This window comes from Ambystoma mexicanum, chromosome 5q (genome assembly GCF_040938575.1).
Source record: "Ambystoma mexicanum isolate Mex_15411 chromosome 5q, UKY_AmexF1_1, whole genome shotgun sequence".
Classification (NCBI taxonomy): domain Eukaryota; kingdom Metazoa; phylum Chordata; class Amphibia; order Caudata; family Ambystomatidae; genus Ambystoma; species Ambystoma mexicanum.
Window position 1 is genome coordinate 102423979 of NC_090933.1, and position 19115 is coordinate 102443093.

Here is a 19115-nt window from a genome sequence, read left to right on the forward strand (position 1 = left end):
TCGGACCTTCGATGACCCGTGACTCCTGCCTGAAAGGGAGGACACTCAAGAAAGGCTGTTGATTCCCCGACAAAGAACGCTACAACGCCAAGGTACTTTGGGGTTGCACAGCTATTGGAAAGTCTAGTCTGAACAATATATGGACTGGGCTTGTATCTTTCTTCTACAGGTTGCCCAGGTGGGGGATCTCCACAAGGAACTGTGTCTAGGTATCGGGGCCAGTATTCTGCCAATTGCTCAACCCTCTTGCTTTCCTTACTCTCTCTACTGCTGGTTTCCTCTTTATTTTGATCTGTGTGTCATTCTGACTGTATGCACTTTAATGAGATCTGATAACATTAGTGGTACCACTTTAGAATTGTATATATTTACCATTGTCGATTTCCGAGTACAAAGTGAGTTATCGTGATAGTGTACGGGACCTTGAATATTAATTATATAAAGACTGTTTTAACCGATACAGTGTGTGGACATTCCTTTGTGGGTGCTTGGGGACTACACTGTACTTAAGAACCAGCTCGCATCACCTCCTGAGAAGCTAGGCCTTGATTGCTCGTCCATTGCTACCACAATAGAGAATCTTGGCAGGGGTCCTCTGCGCCTCTCCTCTACCATATAGAGAGCGGAAGCACAGATCCCCCCCTCCGGTCTTTACACACATCATTTAGGTCGGGGCATCCGGGGTACCGAGTGCGCCTTTAATCTCAGTAGGAGTTGAGTCCAATGTGACTTTGCCACACAATCTAGTTTCAGTGAAGATATTAAACATGTTTCTTGTAAAAGAATTATATTGTAGCTTCTTAAAAGTTTAGTTCCTAAACCTATGTTCCAAAGTATCTACAGGATATTGGCATTTGCTCTTTCGGCAAGGCGCAGCGCAGAGCCAAGGGAGCAGACACCCAAGGGAGACAGGATGTGCCAGGCAAGGAAGCATGCAAGGCCTGAGAGGCAGAGACCATGTGAAGCGAACTGGACCTGGCGCGACCACGTACATGACGTAGTGGGCCCGGAGTCCGGCGAGGAGTCAAGGGATGAAGGGAGGACTGGGACCTCTGGCTCTCATACCGAGAGTTAATGAGAGAGAGGAAGATCGAGAGAGAGAGAGAGAGAGAGAGGAAGATCGAGAGAGAGAGAGAGAGAAAGATCGAGAGAGAGAGAGAGAGAGAGAGAGAGAGAGAGAGAGAGAGAGAGAGAGAGAGAGAGAGAGAGAGAGAGAGAGAGAGAGAGAGAGAGAGAGAGAGAGAGAGAGAGAGAGAGAGATGAGACATGCGGAATGCAATGACCGCCAGTATCAACTACGGAAGAGCAGCTAGCCGTGCGGAATGCAGCCTTTGCTTACAAGACAGACCCTGACTGGAGCAAGCACCACAACACAACAGGTACCCGGGTTTCCCAGGTCGCAGGGAGGAGAAGAGAAGCGAGAACTACTCTAGCCCCATCCTTCTTCTGGCTTACCACAAAACCCAGACATCAAACATGATCAGGAATCCACAGGCACATCCACACATTCCGTTGGGAAAGCCTGAGCAAAGCTCACATCAGAAAATGATCCTAAATGGTGATTTCCATTCTCCACCCAGTAACACACAAGGGCAACAAAGTACAGTTTATGGACACAGGATTCCACAAAAGTTGAGACTCCATTTTAGGAGACTCCAGAAAGGAAAGACTTCTTGTAAGCCAAAATGGCCACCGCTTGTGCAGCCGCTACATCAAAGTACACTGTCGCCAACCAGAATCCGTACAACCATCTGAGTCAAAATACTGACCCAAGGAGACTATGGGGACACTGTCATGAGCCCCACTTTTTGAGGCCATAAGTGTGCCAAAACTGCTACAAAGAAAAGGTTTCCTCTCAAGCGAGATCTGGATGAACCTATTGGGGACAAACGGTCTGATCCTTATGCAGAACAAACCAAAAGTAAGGGAGGGGCACACAGAAGTGAGTAAAGCAGGACTTTCTTCCATACAATGAAGCAATGCTCTTATTTCACTGCAAACACCTCATAGGTAGTTGGTCTTTAGAGGTTTGCAAACCATAACACCAACAGTAATGTGAAAACACCGGAGTCGCCTTCAATCATTTTTCTAAAAGACTCCCCTCTTTGGACCATAAAAGCTTTATGTGGAATGATGTGAAAATCCTGCAAATGGTTATTAAACTAGTGGGTTGTCTTATACATTAAGCCATTCAGGCCATCGTTTAAACCCTTTTTCTGTACCATGAACAGTGTGTACTGCCTCCGGAGTTAAACGTAGTCTACAATGAGAATGAAAATATTGGGACTTGAGGCATGTAGCAAGAGTAAACCACTCTGCCTGAGAATTAAAATGTTGAAGTGTTTGCTTCCTTTCAGCATTTATCGAGTTTTAGCGGCCATGGGCTGTGTGCCACTGTGGGCATGGTGGACGGGATTGGAAGCAAGTTGTGCGCTTTTGCGTGACTGGCAGGTCGTTGGGACCTATTCTATATCGGGAGATCATTGTCTCAGCCCCAGAAGAGATCACGTTGGTTTTAGGAATAAGAGTGGACAAAAGCAAGGGTCGAATAGCCTAGTAGATGGTTAGTCTTTTGTGGACCGGCAGAAATGTGTTGCGGGTACTGTTAGAGGTTGGGACAGCTCTTAATCATGAAACAAACAAAGAGCCTGCAGATTGTTCAGAGTCTTTCCAATTTGTCCCCAGTGCGGGAGGAGGAGCCCAGCAGTGAGCCCAGCAGTAGTCCAGCTGATAAAACACTCCCCAGCAGCAGTGTGTGGCCGAGTGTTTGGCCGAGTGTTCAGCCGGAGTGGAGCAATTTACCATCACACAACCATATCGCCCCACTCCCTGGATTCCAAGTAGCGGAACGGAATCATGGTGTGTAGCTGCAGAGCTGCCCCATAATAAGTAATAACAAGTAACGGAGTCCATTCTCTCACTGAAGAAAGCAGGTGAGAAGCATGTCGCCACATTTGCCCTTTGCGTCGGTGGATGTCAAAAATAAGGGAGGAGAATTGGACGAAAGAAGTCCACTGGGACCCTGTGAAATCGTCAATGAGACAAATAAGATCAGGACTGGAACCGAGAGCGAGGTCGGACCACACGAAGAAGAGGCAGACGAGAGACAGGTGAGTGAACAGAGCTCGAGTCACTCTTTTCCCCCTCGCTCTGTCTCCGTGGTTATTGGATCTAGCCACGCGGCATATATGGACACACTCCTGAATAAGGAGCAGGCTACCACCAATACTCCCAATTCCACCCTACCAGCTGTGCAAGACCATACTGCGGCCCCTCACCCCATAGTTAACAATGTCAGTGAGGGGAAGGGACGCAGCGGCCTCCGTCTTGGTGATTCAGCAAGAGGATTTGCCTTAAGGGATCGGGGGAGGAACAGGAATGTCTATCAATCACAGCAAATAACCTGGTGATTACACCTAAAGGGAATCAGGCGAAGCTATTAATATGCTCTGATACCCCGTACACAAATCCTGCGGGCCGGTGAGGATGCAGCGTGAAAAGGTAACTTCATCAGGAGCAGATAAGTCATCAGATGCTGTGGGCATTCCCAAACAGATACGATGGTGGCTCAATAGGCAGAAAAAAATGTCGGCTATGAGAAGCCATTCTAGTAGAGGAATGACTCAGCAACAGAATGATTTGGTATGCCCTCATGAAAGAGAAAAACATCTGGAAACCCAAGGGGTTGACCAGGGTGGACTCTCCAGCTGATACAGGTTTCTCATACCACAATCCCACTTTAACAGGCAACCACGGTTTTGAGATATCTGATCAATTATTGCTAGAAAGTGCCTCCCAGAACGATTTAGGAGGGGAGAATTTGGCTAAAGCAACGCTTTGAAACAGTGTTTAGGTGACCTGACCATAAAAACCACAGTGATCTCCTCAGCTCACTTCAAGTCTGTTACCTGCCAACCCCCACTAGCAAAGGGAGTTCCCACATTTATGTTTATGGCCTCCAACAGAGGGCTGCGTAATGGTAGCTCTAACACATACACCTCATCTATGAGTAAAGACCCAAGAGGGCAAAGTCAATCGACATACACATTTGCCGAAAAAGGAACAAATACTTCAAAGTATGTTCAAGGAGAAATGACTGTGGCTTTAGACTTTACAATGACAATACTAACATCTATTCTGGCACCGTTTATGAAGCTCTATGAGCAGATGAGAGACCAGTTAAGAGACCAGACGACGATGTTAGCCATGCTACATTCAAAGATGGTTTTTGGTGAGGGCTTCGTAACGTCCATCCAGAAAGATTTGGACGCCAGCACTGCGAAAGTAGCACTGCTGATGCACTCAATGCTATCCCCTCTGATAAAAGAAAATCAGCGAGCCTCCAGATTATTTAATACAGAGGATTTTCGTGAGCTGTCCCCATGGCTCCCAAATCTTAACCATCTACAGGCAAAAGGGCAACAGCCCAGTACGAAAGATCATCAAGAAGTGGTATGTGGCAACCCAGACCGGTCATCAGAAAACAAAGGTACTCCAAGACCTGCTGACATTGTCAATAATTTGAAAGACAACCTCTCCAACGACGATGAAACAACCAAAGACCATTGTAAGGGAATTGGCAGTACAGGAGAGTGTAAATCTGGAAGAACCTCAACGAGATAGGACGCCTGTGAACTGAGGTGAACTTCTAGCGGGGACCACAGATGGCGAGGGAGGGGCGAGCCTTAGGAAATGCTCCCCTCAGATATGCCCCATATTCACCAACTCAAAGACAGCTAAAAGATTAATATTCACCAACTCAAAGACAGCTAAAAAATTAAGTTCCAACAATGTTGCTACGGAGAAAAGAGGTGTCAATCATAGTGGTCAACAGATAAAACAGGTAGGGGCCAAGACGCGAAACCTACAGAAGTCAAATAATTTAAAATTGCCCCCAAAACAAAGAGCAAAGGGTACCCAAAAATGATAGAAAAAATATTAAGTTACCCGTTAACTCAATCCAGCCGAGCTTACAACGAAAATCTAAAAAGCTGCTGGAAAAGGTTTTGATAACAGAAACAAGTAAACAACCTTGCGAAAAGGATAGGCAGGATTACTGCAAGAGGATGAGTGAGAGGAAAGTCCATCGATTGATCGGTTGGTCATGTCCACATACTCCATTTCAGATCAGAGCACGACCAATGATCAATATCAAGAGATGGACAACCAACATAATGAGGAAGAAGATCAACATAACGAGGTTGAATACCAAGGACAGGAAGAGGAAAACAAACATAAATCAAATTCCTGAATGGCATAAAAGACCAGTAGGTGTGGGTCAATCATCAGGCATGCCCCAGCTGAATATCATCAGAACCCGATAGCCTGTAGAGTCAGACAATGGAGTAAAGGTTGGGGAACCTCGAAAAAATTCTTGTGTGACTAGGCAGTCGGGTGAAATATTGGAAGAGGATTCAGAAAGAAAATCTTGCCCCAAAACTAAAAGAAACAGATCAAATGAAGAAGCATGTGGAAGAAACTCAATCGAGTCTAGGCCCCAAGAGTTTAAATAAAGGAGGCAGTCCCGGAAATTGCCTATCTGGTTGAAATCGCATCCCCAGCAGTTATTGAAAAAGCATATGTGACATCTCCACTGAAAATAACACTACCACCATCAAGAACGAGCCGGGAAAGTGATCCAAAGATCAATTACCCGTCAGAAGATTATCGAGAGAGATCCGAGCGGTGGCCTCCAGAAAACGGCACAATATATGCCATCAAAACGGCTTATTACTAGAGAGACTATATAGAGCAAATGCAATAAGATTATTTCATCATGTGCCATCCCTTAGACATCTGACGATTTGGAAATTGTTGAATTTTAAGATGAATTTTGAACAGACCGAGTGACTATCTACCCCACTACTCCTCTTGATCAGCCAACTCTTGAAAGATGAGGCGGGCTGATTAAGACCATTGGGCTTTGATTTGACGGAGCAAAGTTTGCGAACACGATCCCCACAAAGAAGAGCATCCAAACAAAGAGAAAATCAGAAGTACCCTCATACAGAAAAATCTGGTAGCTACTATGAGAGGAGAAATTCAAGGGAGCGAATTGAATTTATGGCCGAAACGTCGGAAGAGAAGACCAAAGGATGAGCAATACGAGAAAAGATGCCCAAAGGTCAGAGATCAAGGGAACAGAAGATAACTGGAAGTGGCTAATGGGCCTAGTGGCAGAGAAAATCAAAATGTCAGACTCCACAAATCACTCCAATGAAACCCTTGACAGGGGCAAGTTGGAACACAAGGGGACACTCCCACTTGTTCACTAAAGGGGCAACTAAAATCCAAGAACATGACGTTATTTGTCTCCAAGAGACATGGTTGAGGTCTCCACCACTTCCAGATGGATATCCAGTCTATTTAAATCCAGCCATTAAAGGGAGGAGAGGCAGACCTATGTTAGGCCTCATGATACTAATTAAAGATCAACTGCATTTCACATTTTTGTAAGAAAAAAAGCCAAACTCGCTTATCCAAATATTAGTGGGGAATATTAACTTGGAAGGCAGTAAGAACAAAATATTTCTGCTAATGAACCTATACTGGAATCCAGCAAGTATGGCAGGCACTAATTTTCCAATCCAAGTGGTGTAGCATATAGTCAGTTGTCGAATCAAATGGAAGAACCCATAGTTTATACTATGTGGAGACCTAAATTGTGCATGCTTGGGACAAAAATTGTGAAAATAATGGTGTAGAATCTGAGAAATCAACAATATCAGAATCAAGAGGATTGCTCTGGAAAGAAACCATGGATTTAAAAGATCTGATAATCCTAAATGGCAACATTTGTGGAGACACGCCAGGGAAAATCACCAGGAATGGAAAGCATGGTGGCCAGATTCTTGATTATATCTATATCTCCCGAACCTTGGCCTCATTCTCAGACTGTAACGCTCACCTGAATCCCTCGGAGGCGCAGGTCCGGGCTGGGAGATTTCAGTGTCTTCTAGGGTCACGCGCAGGCCTCTGGTAACACCCTGGATGGGCCCTCTCCTCACCGTAATTTTGACCTGGAGGGTGAGGTGTCTGCAAGTAGGAGAACAAGGGGTTAATGTATGTCTGGTTGGCCAATCTGACTTTCCCCTTTCTGGAATCCCCACGTTACTCGTAGACTGAATGTGCTCACCTTAGATAGGTGAAAGCGGAGCTCTCCATCCTGCGTCTGTGCAGGGGCGCTAATGCCAGTTGCTTCATTGGTTAATAACCCAGCCTCTTGATTGCAGAGGATGAAGTCGGGGAGCAAGGCCGTTGTTAGCCGCACGAACGGTAATTGCTTGAATATGGAGTTTTATTTATATGTCCCCTTAAATGTCTCTTGCCTTTGCAGGTCCGGTATGCAGATAAGGTAAGCGAGAAGAATGCCAGAGCTCGTGAAGGCACGTAAGCAAAAGAATGTTACTCGAAGTTAAATGCACTTCTTAATGTCTCTTTTCCCTTTTTCAGGTAGCCGTAGCAGCCGGCGTTGGAGATGGACGCCGAGGTACGTGCCGGAGTATGGGCAAGCAGATTACAGCTAGAAGGCACGTGAGTAGTGATGGCGTACAGTGACCTTAATGATGTCCTTCTTGTTTTTGCAGGTGCGGTTAAACAGCGCTTGGCGGATATCGAGGCGTACGTGGCACAGGTAAGCAAAATTATCACAGAGGTTCACTAACCAATGTTCTTTGTTTCCGCAGGGTTGCCGGAGTATGAAGAGTGCGGTACGCGGCCTCGGAATGCACCGATGGACGAGGCAAGTGCAGCGCTGGTTTTGCCTTGTCCTAACCTGGTGTCCTTGTTCTCTTTCAGACGCTGCTGAAGACTGAAGACTGGTTTTCCGGGAGGTAAGACTGAAGATTTCTTGTTCACAGATGCAGAAGCTGAAGATTCTCTGGAGCTGACACGGTGAGCGTCCTGCTGCTAGTGCAGAATAACGCGAAGCACGTTGCACTGATCGGGTGTGGTTTAAATAGGCCACTGGAGTGCTTAGGTGTCTCCTTCCACAGCCTCGTCCAGGCAAGAAAGAAGTTCCAGCTTCCAGAACAGTTCCAGTATCCAGTCCCAGGGAGTGGTGCTGGCCACACCCAGAAGGTAAAGTAGTTCCAGCCAGGAATGGATGAGGATATCATCCTACAGGTAAGTGAGCAGCATGGTCTGCAGCAGGTAGGTCCACCCAAGCACCATTCCTCTCAATATGAGCCCGGCGCTTCCTGTGCCGGGACTGGGTTCCCTTATGAGCCTGGCGCCACTGGCACCAGGACAAGGTCCAAAAGGCCCCTGTGGGGACCGACTGGTGCCTGGAATGGAAGTGGTGACCCTGCTTCCAAGGATGTTGGGCTGGGTCTGACTCTTTGGAGGCAGCGGTCATGACACAGACACTATGAGGATGAAACCAATGTCGGTCAGTGATCACAACTTACTAAGTCGGTCTCTATCCGCTGTTGCCCAATATAAAGATCAAATATACTTACCAGATGTGGAAGTCACTCAGGGACGTAACAGACTGAGAATAGGAGAGCACCACCTCAAGGATCTATCAGAAGATTTTAAATACACCATCAACCAATGTGAATTGAATGGAGAAAGCCGAAGACTAGAATATCTCTGCCTTTTTTCTGCATTTGAAGTGAAGAAGAGGGGAATACATAGACCTTGTATCACACACTGCCATGTTTACAACCAAATGGTGGCCTCTAAAAAGAAGTCTCAAACAAAAAATTATGAATCTTAATAAAGAGAATTCCCCTCAAAGTGAAGTACTTAAGCGCAAGGCCCGGCAACAATATCATAATTGGTTGAGATTCTATAAGAAAAAAAGTCTGCAAAAAAACACGAAAGACATGGTAAATAAGTTAAAGGCAAGGAATACGGCGGGGATGTGGGCCATAATCAATCAGTCCGATATACCGGACCTCTATATCGGTAACAACATGGGTATCTTACTTTGAGAAATTTTATGACCAAGATCAGGAGTCCGATCCCCTCAGTTTGACCGCTAAACTCAAGGGTGCTGAATGGGTCTACATTGAGTCGGAACCAGAATCTGTTCTGGAGATAATTCCAAAATTATCAAGTTCTCGAGCGCCAGGCCCAGACGGCATGTGTAATGCCACCCTAAAGTAAAACAAGCCTCAATGGGTGAACTTTCTATCCATTGTGTTCAAATATGTTCTAAAATCTCAAAAAATTCCAGGTTCTTGGAAAGCTTCAATCATCATCCCCATCTACAAGAAAGGCCTAAGACCGGACCCATCAAATTATCGCCCCATTGCATTGTTAGACGTCCCAGGGAAGATTTTTGCGTCAATTATCTTGAAATCCTTGGTCATTAGCTTTACTCTCTGCACTACATCATCTGCATACAAGAGTCTCCCAATGATGGTATTCGCCCGACGAGGAGGGAAGCATCTGGGAAACATTTTAATCATTTCATATCCGATATGGACCAAACCTTTAGGGACACCAGATGCTTCCCTCCTCGTGATTGAGAAATTTGGCCATAGACCGGTTGAGTGGTGGAGAATTCTTCAGGCCGGCGAAAAAGCACTGAAAATGTTAGCTGTGACCAAATTGCTAATAGTAATTTTTTTGCAACTACTACTGCTGATGTTTCGGAGACAATGAACGGAAGATAGAATGAACTACTGATTCTTCCTTTTTCCGTTTCTTTCCATCTTTCTCTGGTTATTTAAAAATGTGGATGTTTTGAGGTTTTTTTTTCCCTCTTGTATTGTGTAACGCTCACCTGATTCCCGTAGAGGCGCCGGTCTTGACTGGGCGTATACCGTATCTTCAAAGGTGATGTGTAACACACGGCTGGCTCTTTGGGCTGGACCTCTGTGCACTGTATGTCTGACTTGAAGGGTAAGATGTCTGCAGATAAGGAACTGGGTTATTAAATGTCTCTCTCTTCTTCCCTTTCTCTTCTCCTGTAGAACCCCAAAGGTTAACGCTCTCACCTTAGGTAAGTGAACGCCGTGCTCTCCATCTGCCTCGGGGCAGGGTGCTGTAACCAGTTTCTTCACTGGATAAGGGGAGCAGGCCTCTTGACTTCAGAGGACTGCTGTCCGTCGTTTACTGCACGAACGGTAAGTTTCGAGTAATTCTAATGTCTTTAAAGTCTTTAGTAATGATGTTTCTTGTTTTGCAGGGTTCCGGCGATGGCGGATGACGGGCTGAAGTGAGTTGAAGATGGAGCCCGTGTGATGAATAGAAGCGCCTGGAAGCACGTAAGTAAGCGCTTGTTGCCTGCTTCACGATGCGCTCTAACTGTCTTTTTATTTTGCAGGTACAAGTTCGGAGCGGCTGCAGGGTGCCGGAATACCCACTGGGTTAGATGTGGAAAGGCGTAATGGCACGTGAGTATTAAAGTTCCCCAATGTCTTTAAACGCACCTTGTTTTGTCTTTCAGATGCGGGATGCAGCGCTGAAGGCCTCCGGAGCGTGCGAAGAGTTGGTAAGCTTTTGTCTTTCAGATGCCGGAATGCAGCGCGAGGCGTTGGTGACAGCCGATGGACCAGGTAAGTGAAGAGCTGTCACTGAAGCCCGTAATGCTAACCTGTTCTTTCTTGTCTTTATAGGTGTTGCTGAAGACTGGATTCAGGATGGTAAGCCTTTTTCCTTAGGCCCAGGATCAGATGCAGAAGACACGATGAGTGTTCTGCTGCAGAGGATGCAGAATAACGCAAAGCAAGATTCATCCATCGGGTGTGGTTTAAATAGCCTCCTGTAGTGCTTAGGTGTCTCCTTCCACAGCCACGCCTAGGTAAGAAAAGAGTTCCTGCTTTCCAGAAGAGTTCCAGTGTTCTGAATCTAGGGAGTGGCTCCTGCCCCACCCAACAGGAAAAGTAGTTCCAAACAGAAGAGGATCAGAGGCTCAACTGGCAGGCAAGTAAGCAGCATGGTCTGCTGCAGGTAAGTCCACCCAAGCATTATGAGCCCGGCGCTTCCAGCGCTGGGACTGGGCATATTTATGAGCCTGGTGCCACTGGCGCCAGGACTGGGTCCAAAAGGTCCCAATTGGGACTGGTTGGCACTCGGAACCTGGGTTATGAATCTGCTTCCAAGGGAGTTGGGAAAACCCTGACCTTTTGGAAGCAGAGATCATGACATATTGTTCTCTCTTTTTTTTCTTTTTTCTTTCTTTCTTCACTTTTAGGATTTTCAGACAAGTTTTTGCTATACTGTGATGAAATGTATTTTTATGTGATGTAACAGTGGCTAAAGGTTGTCAATTTTGTATAACGATTATAAGCCAATAAATAAAAAATAAAAAAAAGTAGAGTCACACTTCAGATTAGCATGCAACACAAATAGGGAAAATAAGCTTTCCATTCAGTTCCACACACACACAACTTTGATCAAGATTTGATAATTGCTCTTGGGTGCTTGCTGATACTGTGGAGTCTAGGTTACACCAGACCAATTTTCATGTAAACCTCTGTACTGCTTTTTAAGTAAGCATTGATGGTGTGAGCTGCAGCCTTTTGCTCTTAGCACGAAACCTAGGGGGCGGCGATGCAGCTTTGTGATTAGTTAGGATAGGTAAATGCCAAAGACATACAACAACAAAAACAGTACACACAAAATCAACAAGCAAACAAAAGCCCAAGCACATCTCTATACAGACCCACCCGCATAAATACAATCAGGCTGGAAATTGATTTAAGTGCGGCTTTTGGAAATTATTCTGCACCAGTTATTCATCTTTCAACCTAACAAAAAAAGTGTAATGTATTTTCCAACTACCTTTTGATTTTGGGATTTTTGAAGTATGTTGCTGGTTCACATAAGAAATAGGGAAAATTACTCATGAAGAAATGTTTAAAATCTTTAAGGTACTTCATCCGAAGCCACACCTCCTGTTGAAAAAGCAAAATAAATACGTAAGATAAGCACACTTAAGAGAAATGTGTTAACTTCACTGTCAGCAATGGTAATTGTCAAGCATAATCAGCTAAATAGTTTTTTTCTGGGTATTCTGTTTTAGAAATTCGTTAAATGTAAGCTTCCAACTGGTCCAGATTTTCTAGTTATTTATCAGCAATTTTTTCTCCACCTCACAATCTTCCTCTTATTCCCTCCCTCTATGGTTTTGTTTGACTTTTATTCTTCCCACCAGACCCATTTAAAAGTGCTTTGGGAAAAAAAAAAAAGATGTAGATGCTTAATTTTCCTATTGAGATCTCTTAATTCCATGGCAAGATTGGAGGTTAATATTACTCTTCACTTTCTCCACCCACATTCTTAACAGAAACTAAAGAAACAAAAACAAACTAGCTCCCGCCAATTTTCATCATTCTCAGTGAACTCAAAACGCCCTTATCCACCCCCAGACGGCACAATCAAAGACAATGATTGGTGTAACAAGATCCAAAGCACCCTCACAGGGAAAAATCACGCAGCTCCAATCCAAAATACTAATCAAACAAGCCACTCGGCCTACGGCCAACTTCCAACCGGGTCCCTCTCGTGACGGCATCCCACCCTTCAAGTTCCAGCCCACCAGCATCACTGCCCTTGCTAACATAATCGCCAGCCTTAAACCCTCCCGGTGCATGAGAGACGCTCTCCCAGCCACCCTGATCAAAGACTGTATTGAGCCCCTACTCCCTTTGAAAGCTGCCATCATCAACTCTTCCTTCACAGCCTGCTATGTCCCCATCTCACTTAAGGAATCCTGGATCTCACTGCTCCTGAAAAAAACCTACCCTCAACCCAGCCAACCACACCAACTACCGCCCCATCAATACCGTCCCCTTTCTCCTCAAAATCATGGATAGAGTAGCCAGCTACAAATACAATCCTTCCTCAAACACTACCACATTCTAGACTCACACTAGTCAGGATTCCGCCCCAAACTCGGGCCAGAAACTGCCCTCTTAACTTAAAAAGTCAGGTTGAACGGAAAACGACAAGGGATCCTTATCCTTGCTCCTTCTTGACCTCACAGCAGCATTCGACCTTGAGGACCACAAAATCCTCTGGCAAACCCTCACATTGCTGCCCATTTCTTCCCCAATGCCATCAACTGGTTCACCTCCTTCCTGTCTAACAGATCCTCCAAGTATTTGCAGGCGAGACCACTGCCGCGCCAACACCCAACTCTTGTGGGATACCCCAAGGCTGGTGTGTCTCACCCAATCTGCACAACGTCTATACCAAGCCACTGTTCGACCGCCTGGACACCTTGGGAATCTCGTATACTAACTACGCTGACGATAGCCAAATTCTCATCCCCGTCTCCAGCGACCACTTCAAAGATACAATGCGAATCAACAAAATGTACAAATCTATCCAGGCCTGGATGGCAGCACACAGTCTCTGCCGCAACGGTGAAAAAACTGAGCTCCTACTCATTGGGCCCCCTGCCCGCCTCAAAAGTCTCCAAGGATTACACATCCTTCGTCATTGATGGCCACAAAATTATTGTAGATTTTGTGTGTCTAACTCGACTCATCGTTTACCATGTCTCACCACGTCAAACACATTGCTTCAACATCACGCTATGAGATTAAAATCTGACCACCATGAACCATCTGAAGTTGCACGACACCAATATGCTCAAAACAGGACTATTGCAACTCCCTGCTCTGCGGCACTTCAGAAAAAAACCTCTGCAAACATCAATCCACCCAGAAGAATGCCGCCCTGAACATTGGCAAACCGGACCCCATATCAGAGGTCAAGAGATCCGCCCACTCCTGTTAAAGACAATCACTTTCAAAATCCTATACCTTACCCACCGTTATCCCTCAAACAACAACCCAGGCTACGTGGCAGCCAATTTAAGAAAGAACATCTCAGAAAGACCCACTAGGGTGGCCTCCAGTCACTGCCTTGTCACCCCAAGTATCAATCGTGACAAAGCGGGGGGCACGAGTGTCCCAGTCCGAACGCTCTCTCTCTGGAACAAACTACCCCCTCATTTTTGTGCAGAACCGTCTTAAAATGTTTTTAGAAAGGAACTCCATGCCTCGTTTCCTCCGTCCCTCGCTATCTAACCAAACCTCCTATTTCTCCTAATACTCCTGCCTCAACCCAGCCAAATATTCCTACTATTCTAACCTTCTCCACTTCCAAGCCTCTCACCCTCGCCATATCTTTCAAACCCTCTTTAGTCTGCTCTCCTCGCCCACCCCTGACCCTTCAGCCTCATCCACCCTCTCTCCTTCTGACTTTGCAGACTTCTCCTCCAAGATTCTTTCTCTTCATCAAAACATGAACTGCTCCCCTTCCTACTCCCCCACATTCCCCTCCCCCCACTCCCCTTCAGTTTGCATGTCTCAATTCTCGCCTGTCTCTCCATCTCATGTGTCCCTCCTCCTGTCCAAATCCCAACCTACGTCCGCCCCTACCGACCCTCTCCCCACCCTCCTTATCCCGAAGATCTACCCCTTTCTCATCCCTTACTTAACCTCCTTCTTCAACATCTGTCTCTCCTCAGCTACGTTCCCCTCAGCATTCAACCATGCCAATATTCTACCTATTCTGAAGAAACCTTCTGCCGATCCCCTTCTTACATCAAATGTGCGTCCAATTTCTCTACTACCATTCCTCTCTAAACTACTTGAATGCCTAGCCTATGTCACTAACCTTTCCCTCCTTCCCCCCTCTCAATCTGGCTTCCAATCTAAACACTCCCCTGAAACTGCTCTCACTTATGTTCTCAACTCCCTCCTCTCTGTTTGATACTCTAAACAATCCTCTGTCCTCATCCTCCTCGACCTCTCTGCTGCCTTCGACACTGTCGATCACCCCTTACTCCTCAACACTCTTCCCTCCTTTGGTTTCAAAGGCTCTGTTTCCAACTGGCTCTCCTCTTACCTGTCCTCCTGCTCGTTTGCGGTCTCTTCAAAGGCTAATTGCTCTACTTACTGTTTTATTAGTTTGATTCATGTTTTGTAAATTGCTTCCACTGTTATAAATTTCTATGCATCTTGTTATAATGTAAAGCGCTTTGGAGTAAAGCGCTATATAAACACAAGAAATACAAATACAAACTCAAAACACTGTTCAAATGACTTTCCTCCCCTCTATCCGCTCCCTACTAACTTCTGTTTCTCCACCTACAACTAGCGCCCAGATACCTATGGGCTGTGCGCGCCGCCATAAAATGTACAAATAAATACATTTCTCATGCAACCCTAGAAAAATATGTAATTTGGTTACTTATTGAACAAAAGCACAAAGTTCACACTTCAGTTCTATGTATGACTCCTATTCTTTGCATTTCCCATTCCATTTTCCTCCGACTTCGCCATGGCATGGTGTGCCATATTGCTCAAGTTTTAGAGGGTTTGTTCTGGTTATCTGGCCCACACCAAAGAGTTCTCAAAGTCTTTTTCAGGGCTTTGCCTATTGTAGTAGTTCACACAAAGAACAATGTTTTCCTATTGGCCAAAACAGAGGCCTTATCAGGCAGTTTGAACAGTTCCTACTTCATCCCACCTCTTAGGATGTAACCATGTTAGAATGAACAGGCGCTCTTGACCTGGGCCAGTCAGTATTCACAAAAACAAACTCTCGGCCCCTCCCTCCCTTTGTCTCTCCCTCCCTTTCTCCCTCGCAGGCTATTCCAATTCTCAGACTCTCGTGGGGTACAGGCCTCCTCAGCCCTGCTCCAGTTATCGCTTCCGTCAACCCCTCCTGGGATGTTTGGATTCTCATTCGTGGGTTGGCTACAAGCTTCCACCAACCTGACTTGCTATTCTGTTTGCCCCCTTCTCTCATGGGGTATGTGAATTATCATCCTGGCATGGGCCACGGGTCCTGCTCAGCCCTGCTGTGTGACTCAGTTTCCCTTCTTGTTGGGTATGCAGTTTCTCAGCCCAGCGTAGGCAACGGATCTGCTCTGCCCGACTTCGCTTCCCAGTTCATTTGCCTTCTTGTGGGGTATGCAGATTCTCAGCCCGGCATGGGCTACGTTGTGGTCTTACCGCCTTCCACACGCTCCCTGTAGGCTGTTAAGTACTTGCTTTCCAGCGGCGCTGCTTGTTAGGGGAGGTGGTCTCTCTGGCCAGTGCAGACCTGCGCTCTAGACCTGGCTCTGGTCTTTGCTGTGGGGTTTCTGGTGCCTCTTCTTCCTCTCTGTGATTTCAGCATTGGACAGGCAGGACGCCGGCTTTGCTTTCTTCCTCGGTGGCTCCGAACGCGCCGGGCTCCCCGCCTTCGTCGAAGCGGCTGCTCTCCGCTGGCTGCCTTAGGTCTTCACGCAGTCTGTGCGGCTCTTCCGCTCTGTTCCTCCTACAAGGGAAAGGCTCCCTCCTCTCTGCAAACCAGCATTTCTCACTCTATGTCTGGGTTTCTCCTCTTCTGTTGGCATCCAAGTGTCTTTACATACCTCCCAAGAATGGAAGGGAAGATTCCATTGGTTCCAGTCTTTACAATAGCACGGCAACAAATACAGGTCACGAGCCAGGCCATCCATTTTAAAAGGGCACTGTACACGATTTCCCTTCTCACTTTGAAGTAAAGGGAGGTGGAATAAAACCCTGTCAAGGACATTCCTTGTATCCAAATGGGGGTGGGGTGTCACCCCCAGTGGCAAAAAGGGGGTGGTTCCCCCTTTGGTAGAAGTGACGAATTCCGTGGATTATGTTCAGGTAGAATCAATCAAGTAGGGGATGCTGGCAGAATTAGTCAAAAATGTTTGGCATTTGTGTAGAAAGGGTCATATCAGTCGAATATATGCAGGGAAGGAGAATGTCAAAGTAACTGGCACTACAGATACCAGAGGGACATCAACGATTGAACACTGGATCATAAGGTTTTTCTAGCTCTGATGAGGAGATGGGGGGGGGGGGGGTGTCACGCAGATCTATTTGCTTTGCATCTCAATAAACAGAGGGCAAGGTTTTTTGGTGGGATCCAGGCCTGCAAGCAGACACTGCAGAAAATTCAACACTGGAATGAAGAGCGAATTATGCGTTGACTCCATTTGCTATGATCATCAGGACTTGGGCATGAACTCTGATGTTGGAACTTGTAATGCCTTTAACATAGCAAAAATTGTCTCCAATTCTTCTGGAGCTCTGAATGGATTCTCTGATGGTTGTTCCCCAGAATTCATTGTGCCTCCTAGATCAGACAGTGGTACAGCATTACTTCTCTGGGACAGATCTAGATTGGTGGCATAGGTGCATTGCAGGATTTGCTGGCGTGCACAAGGCCTTTAGGCATGGGCTGCAGACAACCTATCAGACTATGGAAATTTGTACGGCACAAGTCGACGTGGCAGTGTGGAAAGGCAGAGAATGAAACTGGACCTGGATCTTGTTTGTCCCCATTTGGGAAGCATTCTGAATTTTCTGGCATCTTTAGCCATATCAAGTAAAACATTCTGCTCCATAGAGGAATATACTTCTGCTATTTCTACAGGATCAACCAGCTGAACAGAGTACTGGTAGAGGAACGTTTGTTGGTGTGCCATGTGATGAATCCGATAGAGTCATCACTAATCTCCTGGCGGTGACCTCACATGTGGCCAGGGAACAGCAGCCGCTACCTGATCCTGACCCTGGGGATGGCTATATGAGAGAGGATCTCATGAGAGTATACAAACTACGGGGGGATTTCAGGTCTTTATGGTATCCCCATTTGTCTTGATGTTAATACTCTTATTCCCAAAACCCTCATGGCCTATTGTCATATGGCTACACCTCCCCCTAGGAAGACTATTATGTTAAACATTTTGCCAAATCACAGAGAGCAAACCTCCAACTTTGGTCCACCTTGTGGAAATTACAAGAAGGCCTTCCCCAGTTACATTTTTCTATTATCCAGAACTGATTTACCATTCAAAACTGTTGAAAATGATTATTCAAGATTTTTAAACTGACCATCAACAACGCACTTCTTTTCCCAGAATAACCTGAATATTCAGGCAAGGAAGATGGAAAGCAGTGCACAGCGGAAGAAGCCACAAGTTCAGCAAGCGCTACAGTCGTTTCCCGAAGACACCTGCGCACAATAAATGTAAAGATAGGAAGCAAATTGGTAGAGGCTGCTGTTGGCGAGAGAACATTTCACCTCTACGCGAGGCTAGAGGATCTGAAAGGCACAGACACATGTGGTGGAGCGAGAGGCTGACCATCCAGGAAAAAGGGAGCCGCTGCTAGAACGGGAGGTGCTGCAGAAACGCCAGGAGACGGTGAAAGACTCCTGGTGTTCACCGACTACAGAAAGCAGCACCTTGCTTACCAGATCCTGAAGCAAAGCAAGCGTGCTGAAGAGAAGCCGCGGGAGACGGAAGAACTAAGGGAAAGCAGTCACAAGTGGAAAGCGGGCAGTATACCTTCACCTGTTGAATAAGAACGAGCAAAAGAATGCCAACAAGAGCCGCTGAGTCGACCCAAGGATAGCGAGGACACCGGGGCTTTTCAGCGACTGATGCAAATGATAAACAGAACAGAAGAAAGAGAAAACAAACAGACTTATTGTAAAAAGGGGAAGCAAATAGAAATCAAGGCTCTTATCAGTTTGTTAATGCATGGAATGCAAATAAAATACCTGAGGACATCAAATCGAATAATATATCAAGAGGATATATTCTCGAACCTGGTAAATGTATAATTGTGGAAGTGGATAGAAACACTGAGTGAACCTGGGAAGTCCTGGCCGTAGAGTATACCAGGCAAGCATGAGTGTGTGAATACAAGAAGCCCTGGCAGGAGAGTATACCAGGCAATTCCAAGTGGGTGGATACAAGAAATCATAAGACTAAATATTAGAACTGTGTTGACCACACAAGAAGGAACACAATCCTGGCAGAACGGAAATCCAAGAATTGTGAGAGAAACAGAAAGTACAGGGCTAAACAGCTTTGTGTGTGGCAGTGCTATTGTGGGCCAAGAAAGACACAAGGACCTGTTGCATAAAGAGCATTTTTTTTTATTTCAAATGTTTTTAGTACACAAGGTACTTTTACATAATATTCTAATGCAAAACATAAATAACACTGTCACAAATACAATTCATTATTGTTACAATTAAAAAGGTGCACACAGATCATCTCTGAGTTATCACACCGATAGTCCAGTCTTTCTATTTGTATTCGCATTAGCCTTGGGACGTGCACACCTTAACCCTCCCCTTCATCATTCCATCACCGATAGCGGGGGCATAAC

The 19115-nt window shown here is 45.9% G+C and overlaps 1 protein-coding gene across 1 annotated transcript in view; it reads right to left on the bottom strand.

The window, feature by feature from the left end:
- TEX10 (testis expressed 10) overlaps positions 1-19115 on the bottom strand; it is a 926719-nt gene that overhangs the window by 590148 nt on the left and 317456 nt on the right. Inside the window, exon 4 of the mRNA XM_069620605.1 lies at positions 11737-11849. Within this exon, the coding sequence (XP_069476706.1) occupies positions 11737-11849 (113 nt within the window). The remainder of the gene's footprint in view (positions 1-11736; positions 11850-19115) is intronic.